A 16,122-nucleotide genomic window follows, 5' to 3' on the forward strand; every position below is an offset into this window, starting at 1 on the left:
AGAGACAGACAGGGCTGCAAATAGAACCCAGGAGTCCTGTTTACTAGCTAGACACATTCTCTCTTTTAAAGGAAAAAGAGAGGTTAATGATTTTTTTGTGTGAAGAGGAGAAAACCATAAAGTTACATGGATTTTCAGATTGACAAAAGAAGCCTAACAATAAACTGAAATGTTGATGACCCCTATTTCAAATATTTGATATATCCATGCCAAACATCTTTGTACCATTTCTGTTCCAGATGTCGGTGGTATTCCTGTCAGTCAGAAGAATATTGTGAAAAGCTCATTTCAGTTATGCATTTTAAAAATGTCTTTTAAAAAAGTTTGAGCATGTATTTATTAAAATATATTTTCCTTCTGTTACTTGCAGGTCAAAATTTACATGGCTGATTCACTTTGTCTTAACCATGCTGTAGAAAAATAAACATGATGCCCAACAGAGGTAACCTCTCTTCCTTCCAGAGCATTGCATCAGGTATAAAATGCACAAAGCATATGTTTTGTAACTTTACTGGAGACTTCATTGGTTTTGGTGCTATAATTTTGTTTGCTCTGTAAATTGTCCATTCTCTGCTCTTGTTATCTTCATAATTTATTTTACTAACTAAGAGGGACCTATTGTCATAGCACAGGGGTGGACAAACTTTTTGGCCCGAGGGCCACATTGGAGTTGCAAAACTGTATGGAGGGCCGAGTAGAGAACACCGTGCCTCCCCAAACAGACTGGCCCCCACTCCCTATGCAACCCTTCCCACTTCCCGCTCCCTGACTGCCCCCCTTAGAATTCCCACCCATCCAACCCCCCTGCTCCTTGTCCACTAACCACCTCCTTCCGGGACCCTCCACTCCTAAACTGCCCCCTGTGACCCCACCTCTATCCAAGCCGCCCTGCTCCCCATCCCTTGACCCCTATCCACACTCCCGCCCCCTGATAGGCCCCCCGGGACTCCCATGCCTATCCAACCCCCCACCCTATTCCCCGTCCCCTGACTGCCACCCAGAACCTCTGCTCCATCCAACTGCCATAGCATCTGGGTGCATCACAACAAGAACAAATCTCAGTTTTATGTCTGTCCTCAGTGAGTAGCAGAACTGACCCTCTAATTAACCACCTAGACAGAGAAACCAGACAAGGAAGAAAATAGAAGATGCTGCCTCTTTATAACTCTCTCCAGCAAATACTTGGCTTAAAAGATGATCCTTGCACTGTGCACTGAAGGTTAAGCAATAATAGCTCTGTCTGACCTCCAGAAGGAATGAATTCCTTACACATTACCAGGCGCACTCTGCCTCTAGTCTTCATGTGTAGGGAGTGCCAGCAAGAGTATCTAAGGAGCCATGGTACATTCAGAGAGTCATTACTGAAACAATAACTTTAAAAAACTCCACCAAAGGTCTGGTTTATGGACAGACAGCTAGATTCAGCTAAGTGTAGAAGTCCTATTGATTTAAGTGCTTTGCTTCATTGAGGCTGATGTGCTGAGGAATTCACATAAGGTAAAGTATGGAACAGTTAAATTCAAGTGGCTGCATAGAGGTATTTCTGACTTTTGTTTGTTTTGTTCTTTGACATTTGCAGTCCAAGGAACCCTTCATTGCTCTGATGAACAAACGTGATCATTTTCATTAGTTTACTTGTTCTTTTGCAAATGGCTTTATTCTTCATGAAATTAAATGTGCCCCTTCAGTGTTGAAGGGTAGTAATAAAACAGTCCCTAAGATGACATTACTGTGTCTGAACTTGTTTCTGTATAGGCGTCAGTGGAAATTATGCAAAACATAGGGTAATGTTTGATGCTAATTTAGTCTAGTTGCATCATAATCTTGTTTTGAATGGTTAGTATTTGATGCAAGATTAATTTGAAAGTGTGAGAGAGATTTGGAATGGGGGAGGTGAGAGGGGTTGTTAAGTACTATTAAGAATGGAAGGGTGGATATGAAGAATAAGCTCTCACAATCACAAACAACTTTCATGTTTTTGGTCTTCTGGATTTGAACCTCTAAACACCACTGTGGCCTGTGGAACATGAATGGCTTTTTTTTCTTGTTGTCAATTTGAACTTGATTGTCACCACTAAACAAAACTTCCACAAGTCCTGTTGAAGTTTTCTAACTAAAATTTCACATTATAAGGAACTGTCTGGCTCAAAGTACCAGCAATGAGATATGAAGCCTTTCATCACTAAACTTGCTGGCTCAAATCCAGCCGAGATTATTGGTATTCAGAAGTTATCAACATTCGATCCTGATTGACTCTGTAAAATGAGTTGGTGGTGGTGTCTACTTTCCAGGGATCTACATGCTCTAGCATGAAGGCAAGAAAGGGTATGTAGAGTCAGACTTTGGGTTCAGGTCTGAAGCTGCAGATAGTGTCTTCAACAGGCATAACAGGGAAGGTCCTCTCGTGGATCAGTAATTGGTTAAAACAGGGGTCGGCAACCTTTCATAAGTGATGTGCCAAGTCTTCATTTATTAACTCTAATTTAAGGTTTTTCATGCCAGTAATACATTTTAATGGTTTTAGAAGGTCTCTTTCTATAAGTCTACAATATATAGCTAAACTATTGTTGTATGTAAAATAAATAAGGTTTTTAAAATGTTTAAGAAGGTTCATTTAAAATTAAATTAAAATGCAGAGCCCCCAGGACCAGTGGCCAGGACCCGGGCAGTGTGAGTGCCACTGAAAATCAGCTTGCGTGCCGCCTTTGGCACATGTACCATAGGTTGCCTGCCCCTGGATTAAAAGATAGGAAACAAAGGGTAGGAATTAATGGTCATTTATCACAATGGAGAGAGGTAAACAGTGGTGTCCTCCAAGGAATTGTACTGGTACCTGTGCTATTCTACATATTCATAAATTATTTGAAAAAGAGAGTGAACAGTGAAGTGGCAAAGTTTGCAGACGATACAAAATTATTCAAGATAGTTAAGTCCAAAGCTAATTGTGAAAAGTTGTAAGGGGATCTCAGAAAACTGGCTGATTTGGCAACAGAATGGCAGATGAAATTCAGCATTGATAAATGCAAAGTAATGCACACTGGAAAAAATAATCCCAGCTACACATATATAATAACGGGTTCTACATATGCTGTTACTTGGGGTCACTGTAAATAGTTCTCTGAAAACTTCAGCTCAGTGAGCAGCAATGGTCAAAAAGGCTAACAATGGTAGGAACCATTAGGAAAGGGATAGAAAATATGACTGAAAATATCATCCTGGCACTATGTAAATCCTTGGTACACCCATACCTTGAATACTGTGTGCAGTTCTGGTCTGCTCATTTCAAAAAAGATATATTAGAATTGGAAAGGTATAGAGAAGGGTAACAAAGATGATCAAGGGTATGAAATGGCTTCCATAAGAGGAGAGACTAAACAGATTATGGCTATTCAGCTTAGAAAAGAGAAGACTAAGGATGGGATATGATAGATAAAATCACAAATGATGTGGAAAAAGTGAATAGAGAAATGTTATTAACCCTTTCCCAAATACAAAATCTAGGGGTCACCCAATGAGGTTAATAGGCAGCAGGTTTAATACAAACAAGAGGATGTACTTTTTCACACAGTGCACGGTTAACCTGTGGAACTTATTACCATGATGTGTTGTGATGTCCAAAAGTATTACTAGGTTCAAAAAAGAACTAGATACATTCATGGAGGATAGGTCCATCAATGGCTATTAGCCAAGGTGGTTAGGAATGTAACTGCATGCTTGGGACAACTCTAACCTCTGATTGCCAGAAGCTGGGAGGGAATAATGGGGGTGGATCATTCCAACTGCTCCATTCAGTACACTCCCCCAGAAGCTCTGATACTGGCCACTATTGGAGACAGAATACTGGGCAAGATGGACCATTGGTCTGACCCAGAATGGCCATTCTTATGTTCTTAACCATTAGAGGAGACAATATCTTTACTAATAAATAAAACAGACTGCACTGGGTCTATGTGGTGAATAGTGAGATACCCCTTTCCAGTTAATTGATTTCAGTTGGAACTGCAGGTATTCAACACCTCAGAAAATCAGGCCTATGACCAGTCCTGTACCCTCACCACAAGACATTGTTGCTCTGAAGGATAATTGCTTCCTTAACTTCAAATACACAGCTCATTCCTTGATTTAGCTTGCCAAAGAGTTTCTTTAAAGGTTAAGTGAGCTGTTTTATATCAGCAAAGGCCTGAGATGAAGCCCCCTCAGGGTTCTGTGTGTCTCTGACAGTGGTTGATGCTATCACTGACAGAAGGAGAGCAGGAACTGCATTCCTGTCACTGCTTTAGGTACCAGAGATTTACTTTCTAACAGGAAACTCAGAACTCTTGGGGTGAAATTTGGATCTTGACACATCACTGAACAAAAAATGATTTTTCATCTTGTGATCTGTTTGACTATGTATTTATAGCGTGTAATTCTGAACTATTGTTCTACTAGAGACATAGGATCTTAAACAGCTTAAAATTTTATATATTATTTTACATCTTAAAGACTGTAGTGCTTATAGAGAGTTTTTCATCTTTCAAGTGTTCTACAAACATCAAAGAACTAAACCATAATACCCTTGAAAAATAGGTTGTATTCTCATTTTACAGTGGGAGAAACTGAGGCAAGGAAGTGATTTGTCCACATTTATATAGGACCTTGGTACAAAGCCCACTGAAGCACTCTCATTGACTTGAGTGAGCTGTGGACCAAACACATAGTTAATAGGTTGCACTTAGTCTCTGTGTCTTAGTTCTCTGCCTCTAAAATGGGATAAATTTCACTTCCCAACCTCACAGGAGTTTTGAGAAGATATGTAAATGAAAGATTGTGAGTTGCGCTGATTCTGTAGTGATGAGGGCTATATATCTACCTAAGATAGACGGATAGGGATAGGACTTGAGTTCATGAGTTGTGTCTCCTTCTCATGTGTTCTAAACAAGTTGTTCTCCACCATTTTGAGCTCAGGACCCATTTGTAATTGTTTGTGGCCTGTCGCCACCCAGTAAATAGTCTGGAGTGGAGGCCCTGGGGTGATTTCAGTCATATCCTGCCCTGCCGTAGTGTTGGCTCCTGCCCAGCACTCACCCCACAGTGGTAGCTCCAGTAGCCCCTGTGCTGTGGGGCTGGCTGGAATTGGATCTCCACTCCGGGCATTGCAACCTCCATGGTTGCAGCGCTGCTCAGGTTTGGCCCCACTCCCCAACTTGACCAAATTTCTATGAGTGGAGTTGTGATTTGGCTCATGGGGTTGCAGTGCCAGACACTCAAATATGGCCTAACCAGATTCCCGTCGTCATAATGGCTGGGCTAAACCTGAGTGGTGCTGGGACCAGCGAGACAGCAGGGAGGCGAGCCCAGCCTGCCCTGTTGAACAGGAGCCACGGGAGCTGCCCTACAACCCTTTGAAATATTCTGGCGATCTAGTTTTAGGTCCTGACCCATGGGTTGAGAAACCCTGTTTTAAACTACACCTTTTAAAAACTCTGTTAGAAAAACTAGAGTCAATATTTCTAGTGAGTAGGTCACCAGAACAGGCATCAAGGGATGTAGATTCTTTTCCCATCTGTGTCGTTGATATGCTGTGTAACCCTGGGGAAATCGCTTGACTGCTCTCTGACTCAGTTTTCTTCTCTGTCAAATTGAGATTATAAAATTTACACACTCACCTTTTTTAAGTGTTCTAAGATATAATTATTAGAAATAAGTTATTTTTCCATGATAGATTAAGTATATACTATTATTTTTAACTAATTGCAGGGTGAGGCTTTCTCATGTATTTGCTGAAAACTAATTTTTCCCCTTTTTTCCTCTCTCTCACAGATTCCAGTAAGATTATGGCAGAGTACAGCCATATACAAAACCAGCTGGAATTACAAAATACTAGTTTCGGAAAAAGCTCTGTGATGAATTCCTTTGAAAATGATCTCCAGGATATTATGGATAGCCTCAACCAGAAGAAATATTCATCAAGCCTTAAATTTAAAACAAATGGGGACTCCTCTGGTTCCTATTTAACCCTATCACAACCTGTGCCAGCTAAACCTAGCCCTTCATCTAGTGTTAAAAATATACATTCCGCTACCAAAATTCAAGAATGTAAATCTTTTTCTTGTGAGACCCCTCATCTTTCAGATAAAAATGTCTCTGTAAAGCATATTGGTTTCACTTCTCCATCCTCTAGTGGGTACAGTCTGGGAAGGACAGACTTCAATATTCATGCCAACAGAGAAAATGAAAAACTCTTTGGACATGTGGATAAGTTTCACTATTCAAAATATAGTCAAAAAAATAAATCATATGACAATGTCTTCTTCCCAGCAATGCTGGATGGGAAGAAGAACTCGGGCTCTCTTCTTGCAATGTGGAATGGAAGCTCAGGTAGTGAAATAATTCTTTCACCTGTTAGCAGCTCAGGGGCCGCAAGCATGCCTTCCAGCCCCAAACAAGGCAGGAGGATGAATATTCAAGACCACCTAATCCTTCATTCAAGACCAGTTAAGCATAAGGAGGCCGTGACTGAGACTCTGGGTTCAAGGACTAGGAAGTATTCTGGTGGGTCACTGGGTCATATGGGAGTTTATAGTCGTTCTCTGCCCAGATTGTACAAATCGACAGAAAGCCAGCTGATGCCATTAAGTTTGCCTCCAAGAAATTCTCTTGGTAATTCCAAAAGAAAAAAACATGGAGAAAAAGATCTACCTCAAAGTGCATTAGATTCTGATAATTACCTTAATTTTTCTTCTTGCAGCTCAGGAGCGTCACCATATACAAATTCTGTGTCTGACAGTAATTCTTATGTTAGTTCAACTCTTAGTGTTCCTGCAAGCCCCCGAATAGCTAGGAAAATGCTTTTAGCATCTTCCTTCTCCCATGTTTCTGATGATTTTGGTAGATTTGGACTCTCAGGGACAAGTCCCGGTAATTCTTTTCCCCCTGTGGATCTTGACAGAACGTTTTCTGTCAGAAGAAACATTTCCACTAGTTCCATGGAGTTTGATGAAACTGACCTGGAAAGCTTCAGACAGACACCTACCTTACGGGAGAGAAAGAACAGTATTAGTTCAATTTCTGGAAGAGATGACCTAATGGACTATCACAGGAGACAAAGGGAAGAGAGGCTTAGAGAGCAGGAGATGGAACGACTGGTAATTTTTCTTTTCCTTTTAGTTTTCACCAGTGTTTAATGGTTGCAAAACTAACTTTCCAAAGCAAACTGTTGAGTATACAGTAGATGCAAAACATCTGCTGCTGTATTTTGAAATTCAAATACATAACCTTCTGTGCTGGTGGTTTGTTTACTATGTCAGTCTCTAAAGTTAATGGGTATATAGTATGCTATATCAACATATCAGATGGTATCATTCAACCATCTGAAAAAAATGTAGGAAACTCACAGAAATTATGGTAGTTCAATCTGTGGGTTCCACTAAAATATCTATGTACATCTATGTACATAAAACTCACAAATTGCATGGCAGGAATCCGACACTCTTTTTAATTTTTTTCCCCCCGAGTTGATGGCACTGTTTTGTGGTAAACACTGGGTAAAAAAAAAACAAAACCTATGTCTCCACTATAAGATTTCAGGGTCATGCTTCAATAAACAACAAAGAATCGAACAACAAAATTACCTGATGCTGTATGTCACCACGTCTAGTGAGCACATTTGCCTTGCTTGGTCAAGATTTTGCCTCCTGAGTATCTTCATCAAAGCATTGATTTCTCTACTTGTTGGTTCTTTCTAGTGATCACAAGGCCAAGGAAGAGGGGAATCATTTCTCTTCCGTAGCATATCCAAAATGTTTGATGCACAAGAAAATTTTAAGATTATATAATGCTCCAAAAATTAAAGGTAAAATAATTAGAGTTATACTGATCCATCAATTAAAATTGAATAGTACCCCAAAAGGAGAAATCATATAACAGAAACACACTATTTGAAAAAAATCAAATCTTACATTTTTTTTAAATTTACATTTAGAATTTGAAAACTTCCCCATGAGAATATTTACCTTTTTGCCCAAATATTTTTACACTTATAGGAAAGTAAAATGCACCCTTTGTTGCAGGAATCATATAAGGTCTTATGTATACACAGAAGTTGCACTGATTTTATTCCATCAGTTTAGAAATTGATGTACTTAAATGGGTGCAATCTCATTTGTGAACACTCCTAGCTAGTTGAAAAGTGACTCTGTATCAATTTAGTTCAGGGGTTGGCAAACTACGGCCCACGGGCCAGATCTGGCCCATCAGGGCTTTGGATCTGGCCCACAGGATTGCCACCCCCATGACGCCGCAGACCCTGCACCACTGTCGGAAGTGTTCGGCACCATGTCTCTGCATCCCCTGGGGGGGCAGAGGGATTCGTGTGCTGCCCTTGCCTGCAGGCGCCACCCCCCGCAGCTCCAATTGGCTGGGAATGGGGAACCGCGGCCAATGGGAGCTTTGGGGGAGGTACCGGCAGGCGAGGGCAGTGCACAGATCCCTGCTGCCCCCACTCCCCCAGGGGCCGCAAAGACATGTCTTAGCTCTGCAGGGAGCCTGTCTTAGCCCCGCTGCACACTGCTGCCACCCCGGAGATGCTCCAGGTAAGTAGCACCAGGCCGAAGCCCGCACCTTGAACCCCTCCTGCACCCCATCCCTCTGCCCTGAGCCCCCTTCTACACCCCAACCCCCTGCCACACCCCTCCTGAGCCCCCCACACCCTTCCCGCACCGCAACCTCTGCCCTGAACCCCCTCCTGCACCCTGCCCACACTTCAACCCCCTGCCCTGAGCCCACTCCTGCACTCTGCATCCCCTCCTGCACCCCAACCCCTTTCCCTGAGCCCCTTCCTGCACACCGCACCCCCTCCCATACTCCACACTCCCACCCACACCCCAACCCCCTGCCTACATTCATGGCCCTGCATGTAATTTCCCCACCCAGATGTGGCCCTCAGTCCAAAAAGTTACTCCCGCCCAGTTTAGTTTGTCAGTTCCTTACACATTTTGAGGTAAATTAAACTAAGGCACTGTTAAAGTGATCTAGTTATATGGGTGCAACTTTTGTATGTAGACAAAGCCTAATATCTGCAGCAGAGTTTACTTGTTTCTGCTGTGTCAGATCATTGTATGACAAAATTCAGGGATACAGATGGAAATCTGAGGAAAGAGTGGTGGTTGGCTATTGAATCCACAAATATGCTGATCCAGCGACCACAGATACTCGTATAATGAGTATACAGGGTCATGGCCTTTATTCTAGGCCAAGCTGAGGGCGGTCTCTGGTTGAGGACTGGATTCTGTTTAATTCTTGCCCCTAAATCCTGTGTATTCCTCCTTCCCCCTATTCCCCCCCCCCAACCTCATTTACATGAGATTCATACCAGTATACAGGTATTAATTTCACCAGTGTTAGTTATTTAGAGATACTGAACATATTATACTATAATAGGTATACTCAGAGTTAAAGTCTATTATTATTTTAAAAAACAAAGCAAACATTTTCGAAGTTGGGTGCTTAGAGTAAGGTACCTAAATCCATAGTTGGATTTCTAAATGAAACTAGCTAGATTTTCAGAGATATTGAGGGCCTATGATTTCCATGAAAGCCCTTGAGTGCTGCAAATAGAGTTGGATAGACAACTTGGAGGTGGAAGAGGGGAAATCACTATTTTAATCAAATTTTTGCTGAAATCTTTTTGGATATAAGTATTCTCTCCCATTTTTTGACCAGCTTTAGGTATGAATTGTTAGTGTGTCTGATAATGTGGTGCCTTATTTTGGTGCCAGACTTGAAGTGTCCACTGTGGAAATTTTGATTTAACATTTTTACTATGTTAGAGCCATTGACTCCTTTCCAGTGAACAGTGCTACCAGCTTGCAAGAGGGAGGCACTCCATCACTGAAAAATTCAAACCAAGTATGGTGTAGTGGTTTTGTATTTTTAAGAGGAAAATCCTGGATTTTGGGGGGAATGCTTCTACAGTTAGTACTGCTGTTCTCTCGAAAGTAAAATGCCAATCTAAAGATATGTTCTGATTCTGTTTTTAGATGAGATGACTAAATCTTTCCTTTTATTTAGCATTTGTTTCTCCCAGCTCAGTACTTCCTTAGAATCCTGATCCTATAAAAGGAGAATTAGCCCATGTTTTCTCAGCATGTTAAAATGTGTGAAAGATTGACTGGTTTAGGTGCTTATGACTTACACGTGAAGGAATTTGCTTGTTCTTGATTTAGTCTTCTCTTCAACATCCTGCTATCTATTACTTTTTGAAGTTATCCAGTTAAAAACTGGAAATACATTTTTCAGGGATTTGAGAGCTTGAACAGTCACTATAATTAGTTAGCCAAGCCCTGGCAGGAAGTATATATTTGTACAAATACCATTTCTTTATACCCTGTATATAAAAATCAGCATTGGATCTCCATGCATTCAGAGCCTGATTTTTTCAAATGGACTGAGCACCCACAGCTCCTTGGGACTTCTTTACTTTTAGCTTGATTTTGCACACCTGCTAAAGGTACTTAACCCTTCTTCTTCCAGCTTGATGGAATGTAAATTTGTATAGCATGTTTCCTGTGGAAAAGGTGATAGATAACCAAAAATGTGTGGGTTCAAAGTGCTGAGTAGAAATGTGGGTTGAATGGCTAACCTATAAATGATTTGAGGAAGTCAATTTTTATCCAAATATTTGACCTTTTAATGTGAGGTAGGGTAAGTCAGATAGAATGTGTTTAGAGAAATTCTGGAAAAGCAAACATCAGTTTTGAAACAGTGTTTCAGGCATTGTAATACTTTAAAGAGTCAATGTAGTTTGGCCCACCATTTTCCTTTGAACTAACTATTTTTTTCCTTTTCTTTTTATCCTTATGATTTTTTAAAAAACATCTCTGAAACTGCTTTTTGTGTGTGTTTGCTTGCTTTTCACATGCACAGGCTGGTGGAGAATGTTGAAACTGCAGCTTTTGTTAGTTCCTGAATATGAAACGAAATGGTCTGTTTTTACTGTTCCCAGAGAGTAAAACACTGAAGTAAACAAATAGCACAAACAATGAAACGTCCATTTCAATTTCTGGAATAATTTTAGCTTCAGTAATGTAATTCTAATTTTGTTACCTATGTGACAAAGTAATTTTCTTTTTAAGAGCAGAGTTTGGTGTTCTTTCTCTCTTTTTAAAAAATGTATCTATGGGCCAGAATCCAAAATGGTGCATGGAGGTGTCAATCAAACTTTCCTGTGCCAGCCTGTTTCCCTGTTTCTCATGAGGGTGGTTGAGTCCCTGATCTTGTCCTCCTCTCTGGATTTTCTGTAATGGGTATAAGCTACAGGGCAGGAAAGACAGCTTTAGGGTTATGGCCAGAATTCCATAACAGCTATGCTGATCAAGGTTGCTGAGGAGATAGGCTGATTGGACTTTGCATCTTGGAGGAGTGGAGTGTGGGGAGGTTCTTTCAGAATTTTTACCATCAGAAGCCATGTAAATTCTAGTTGAACTTAGCCAAAGTCTTTAAACATATCTCCCCCTTATAAATTGGTTTATGAATGTTTAAAGGGAAGACCTATTAGACAAATAAACATTCATAAAATATCTGGCTAAACCTCACATGTTTGAGTATAATATTAAACCCAATACATATTGAACTTTGAATGCAATGAATCTAAGAAAAGTGGGGTGGTGGGGGGGATGAATAGCAGTATTGATTGAAATACTGACTGTAATAAGGAATTATACACAAACTTCCAGAGACAAGTTGGATAGATATTAAGGACAATCTAGGCAAGTTGATACTTAGGTGCTGTCAGATAGTCACAACCTTGTTGGACAAGTATCAGAGGGGTAGCTGTGTTAGTCTGGAGTTGTAAAAAGCAACAAAGAGTCCTGTGGCACCTTAAAGACTAACATACACACAATAGCATATTTAAAGGTAGCCATCCTACAGCAAATAAACTTCAGGACCAGACTTCAAAGAGAAACTGCTGAGCTTCAGTTCATCTGCAAATTTGACACCATCAGCTCAGGATTAAACAAAGACTGTGAATGGCTTGCCAACTACAAAACCAGTTTCTCCTCCCTTGGTTTTCACACCTCAACTGCTAGAAGAGGGCCTCATCCTCCCTGACTGTACTAAACTCGTTATCTCTTGACTGATTCTTGCCTGCATATTTATACCTGCTTCTGAAAATTTCCATTACATGTATCTGACGAAGTGGGTATTGACCTATGAAACCTTATGCTCCAGTACATCAGTTAGTCTATAACAGGTCAGCAACCTCTGGCACGCGGCTCGCCAGGGGGCCGGGCCAGTTTGTCTACCTGCCACATCGGCTGACCGTGGCTTCGACTGTCCGCAGTTCGCTGTCCCAGGCCAAAGGGAGGCTGGGGGGGAAGCGACCCGGGTGAGGGATGTGCTTACCCTGGCGAGCAGCGTGCCAGAGGTTGCCGACCCCTGATCTATAAGGTGCCACAGGGCTCTGTGTAACCTTGTTGGAGATTGTCTAGTGCTGATTTAGAGGCAGTACAATATTTTACCTGTAGGTGGAGCCATGTATTTAAAAATTACTATTTGAAATTATGTAAAATATTGTCCACAGCCTATCTCTTGGAATGGATCTGTAAAGCATACTTTTATACGTCAAGCAGCCTTTCTGGAAATTGGGAATGTAAATTTAAATGAGCAATGAATTAACAAGCAATATGAATATGGAGTTGGAGGAGAATATGTTTTAAGAGACTTGTTCCTCTCAGTTTGCTGAACATTTAAGCATGGTCAAAGTTTATTCTGTAAGTAGGAAATAATACAAAATTAGACTGAATGTAGAAAGCTTGTGGCATCATCATATTTATTTGTGATGTGTTCATGTGAGTTAAAATGAAATAAACACAGGTAGGACTTTGAAAGCAATACAGGGGATTCACTCACATATCATCCATTAAAAATAATTGTAATTAATTTTACAATTAAATTTTATAGAAGATCTCTGGCTTAGTCTTCCATACTGCTTGAAAATCTCAATCACTTTATTTAACCTATCACTTAGGATATTGAAGCATTATGTAAAAAACATTAGTTAGTTAAGTTTTGCAAACAGTGCTGTGAGGTAGTTGAAGGCTAAATATAGATAATTTCTCCCATTGTTTATATTTAGCAATCTTTGTGGTGTTACAGGGCAGCTGTTTAAGAGCAGTTGCATTTAATACAGGAACAAATACCACACATAAGGTTGAAACCACTAGATGTTTTAGATACACAGGATGTAATTAACCTTGGTATCCTGGTGAATTTCCATCTTAAGTAACACCCCTACTTTTGCAAAATAGTACTGTAGAATCTTTAATGATCAGAAGTGTTAAGGATGACCTTACTTTAGATCTCTTTCAACAGACCTAAATAAATGTAAGCAGTTAACTTATTTTTTCCTGCTCTCTCTCTCTCTAACTTTATATGTACACATACACGTAGCTTAGTTTCTCCAGTCTTGTATTTAATTAGAAGGTGCACTATAGGCCAGAATAGAAATCAATTTCAATTGAATTACTTTGTCTTTACACAGAGATCAACATATGGAACCATATGAGGGCTTGAATAATTTTGGACTCCTACTAGCCAGAGCGTGATATGAAAAATAAGTACAAGTGTGTGTGTTTGGGTAGGGAAGAAAGGCACCAATCGGAGCAAAGTGCAATATCCTGATGAAAATCTCAGCCTCTGCCTCAAAATGTTTTCAAAAAAGAAAAAAGGTGAGGAGGGTGAGGCTGTTAGGATTCCTGGCAAGTGTACTTTCTGCTCAGGGGCTTCATGTTTGCTGGGTATCTAGTGTCTGTTCTCCAATTCCCCCACCCTTTTCCTGGCTGCTGGAAGAGAAAAAGAGCTTTCTCTCTGGGTTTGTCTACACTGGGAAATTGACCCAAACAGCTATTATGGAATAAACAACAGCTCTTCCAAAATAGCTCCTCATGTGGACATACTATTCCAAAATAAAAATCACTTTATTCTGGAATAAATAGTGTGCCCACAAAGTGCAGTGATTATTCTGGACTAGAGTGTCCACATGGAGAGCTATTCTGGAATAGTTTATTCTGCCATAGTTGTTCTGGTCAATTTTCTCATGTAGCCATCTTCTGTTTAACTAACCTTTGCCCCCTCCACCTTGAGAGTGTGTGTGTGGGTATATCTACACAGCATTTTGGAACCTGAGGCCTAAGCCTCCCAGCTCAGGTCGACAGATTTGGTGGTATTTGTGCTAGCACTCTAAAAACTCTGGTCAGACAGTGTTTTGAAGTTGCAACTGGAGAGAGTCCAGAGGAGAAAAAACAAAAATGATAAAAGGTTTAGTAAAGCTGACCTATGAGGGAAGGTCAAAAAAAACTTGGCATATTTACTCTTGAAAAACGGTTAGTGAGGAGGACAGGGGACTTGATAAGTCTTCAGAAATATTGAGAGCTGTTATAAAGAGGATGGTGTTCAATTGTTCTCCGTGTCCACTGAAGTTAGGACAAGAATTAAGAAGCTTAATTTGAAACAAGGGGGTTAGATATATTAGGAAAACTTTCTAACTACAAGTATAGCTAAGCTCTGGAATAGACTTTCAACTGGGGAATCCCCATCACTGGAGGTTTTTAAGAACAGGTGGGAAAAACTCCTGTTAGGGGACAATCTAGGTTTACTTGTTCTTGGCTCAGCACAGGGAGCTGGACTAGATAACCTCTTGAGGTCCCTTCCAGCCCTAAGTTCCTAGAATTCTATTAAAGAAGCCTCTGCTCTTTCTGTCTTCAGTTTCCCATAAGCTCCTGCATCTGCAATAGGAAGGAGGAGGTGTCTCTCTACTACTCTACCCCATCTCAGTCTCTCTTTTTGAGTCTTTCTCCCCTTTGAATAGCTCCAATGCACATACTGTTGCTGCTTGATGCACCAGGAAGCTGATAAGCTTCTTGTTAGTTTCTTTGCAACTCACAAGATTCTGAAGAGTAGTGGTGGGAACTCTGGTCAGTTTTCAGTCTTCTGCTGCTGCTTGGTAAAGCTCTGAGCATATCAGAGGCATTGGAGCAATCTTGCCTGCCAACAGCGGTAGGCATTGTTGCATTGATTAATTCTGGTTCATGTTAACTTGTTAATAATTAGGGGTATAGACTCTGTTTCTATATATTTTATTAATGGAATCTTAGATTCTGCTAATGGCACTTTCCCTGAAAAGCTTCCTACTTGCTACAGACGACTCATCAAGTGGATTTTGCAAGCCCTGCCCTGAAATCTTGATCTGACATCACCATTTTGCATTTACGTAATTCATACACCGGCATGTAAATGAGATTCACAGAAAAGAGGAGTAGCAGAAGTGGTTGCCATGCCTATCCAGTATAGCTTCATCAGTGCTAACAATGGTGTGTGTGTTAGTGTAATATAGGCACTAGAGTTGTACACATCACTTTTCACAGCAGATGGCATGGTTAGAACCCTGCATGGATACAAAATTTATTATCTGTGGCTATAAAGTGAGTATCTGTGGAGTTGTAGGGCTTTAGCGACAATAGCAAGATCAGCAGGGCCGTGATCAGCAACCGGGCCAGGAACTGCATCAGTAAAAGCAGCACTGCTGCTCGCTGGCTCCTGCGAGCGGCAGCCCAACATGCTACTGCCTTTGCCACTGTGGTTCCTGGCTCAGTCACTGGCCGTGGCCCTGCTGGTCTTGCTCATTGTGGCTAGAGCCCTGCAACTCTGCAGATATCTGATTTATATCCGCAGACGGGCAGCTCCAGGCATCAGCATGCCAAGCGTGTGCCTGGGGCGGCAAGCCATGGGGGGCAGTCTGCCGGTTGCTGTGAGGGCGGCCGGCAGGCTGCCTTTGGCGGCATGCCTGCGGAGGGTCTGCTGGTCCCGCGGCTTCGGCGGACCTCCCGCAGGCTNGGCATGCCTGCGGAGGGTCTGCTGGTCCCGCGGCTTCGGCGGACCTCCCGCAGGCTGCCGCCGAATCTGCGGGACTGGGGACCTCCCGCAGGCAAGCCGCGGAAGGCAACTTGCCTGCCGTGCTTGGGGTGGCAAAATACCTACAGCCGCCCCTGTCCGCAGATATCCACATCCGCTGATATACATTTTGTATCTGCGCAGTGCTCTAGGCATGGTGGGTTAAAAACACAGGCAAATGGTATACACTAG

The 16,122-nt window shown here is 41.5% G+C and overlaps 1 protein-coding gene across 9 annotated transcripts in view; it reads left to right on the plus strand.

Annotated features, from left to right (window-relative positions):
• The first annotated feature begins 424 nt into the window (after positions 1 to 424).
• PHLDB2 (pleckstrin homology like domain family B member 2) overlaps positions 425 to 16,122 on the plus strand; it is a 90,227-nt gene continuing 74,529 nt past the window's right edge. For 8 of the 9 annotated variants that reach the window (XM_032804449.2, XM_032804452.2, XM_032804443.2 and 5 more), the window contains exons 1-2: positions 425 to 475; positions 5,803 to 7,127. In XM_032804449.2, coding sequence (XP_032660340.1) covers positions 427 to 475; positions 5,803 to 7,127 — 1,374 coding nt within the window. In that variant the 5' untranslated portion in view covers positions 425 to 426. Of the gene's footprint in view, positions 476 to 2,015; positions 2,326 to 5,802; positions 7,128 to 16,122 lie in introns of those variants that run through there. The other variant, XM_075072651.1, reaches the window with a different exon arrangement.

The sequence above is a fragment of the Chelonoidis abingdonii genome, chromosome 1, assembly GCF_003597395.2.
Source record: "Chelonoidis abingdonii isolate Lonesome George chromosome 1, CheloAbing_2.0, whole genome shotgun sequence".
In the NCBI taxonomy this organism is placed as follows: Eukaryota; Metazoa; Chordata; order Testudines; family Testudinidae; genus Chelonoidis; species Chelonoidis abingdonii.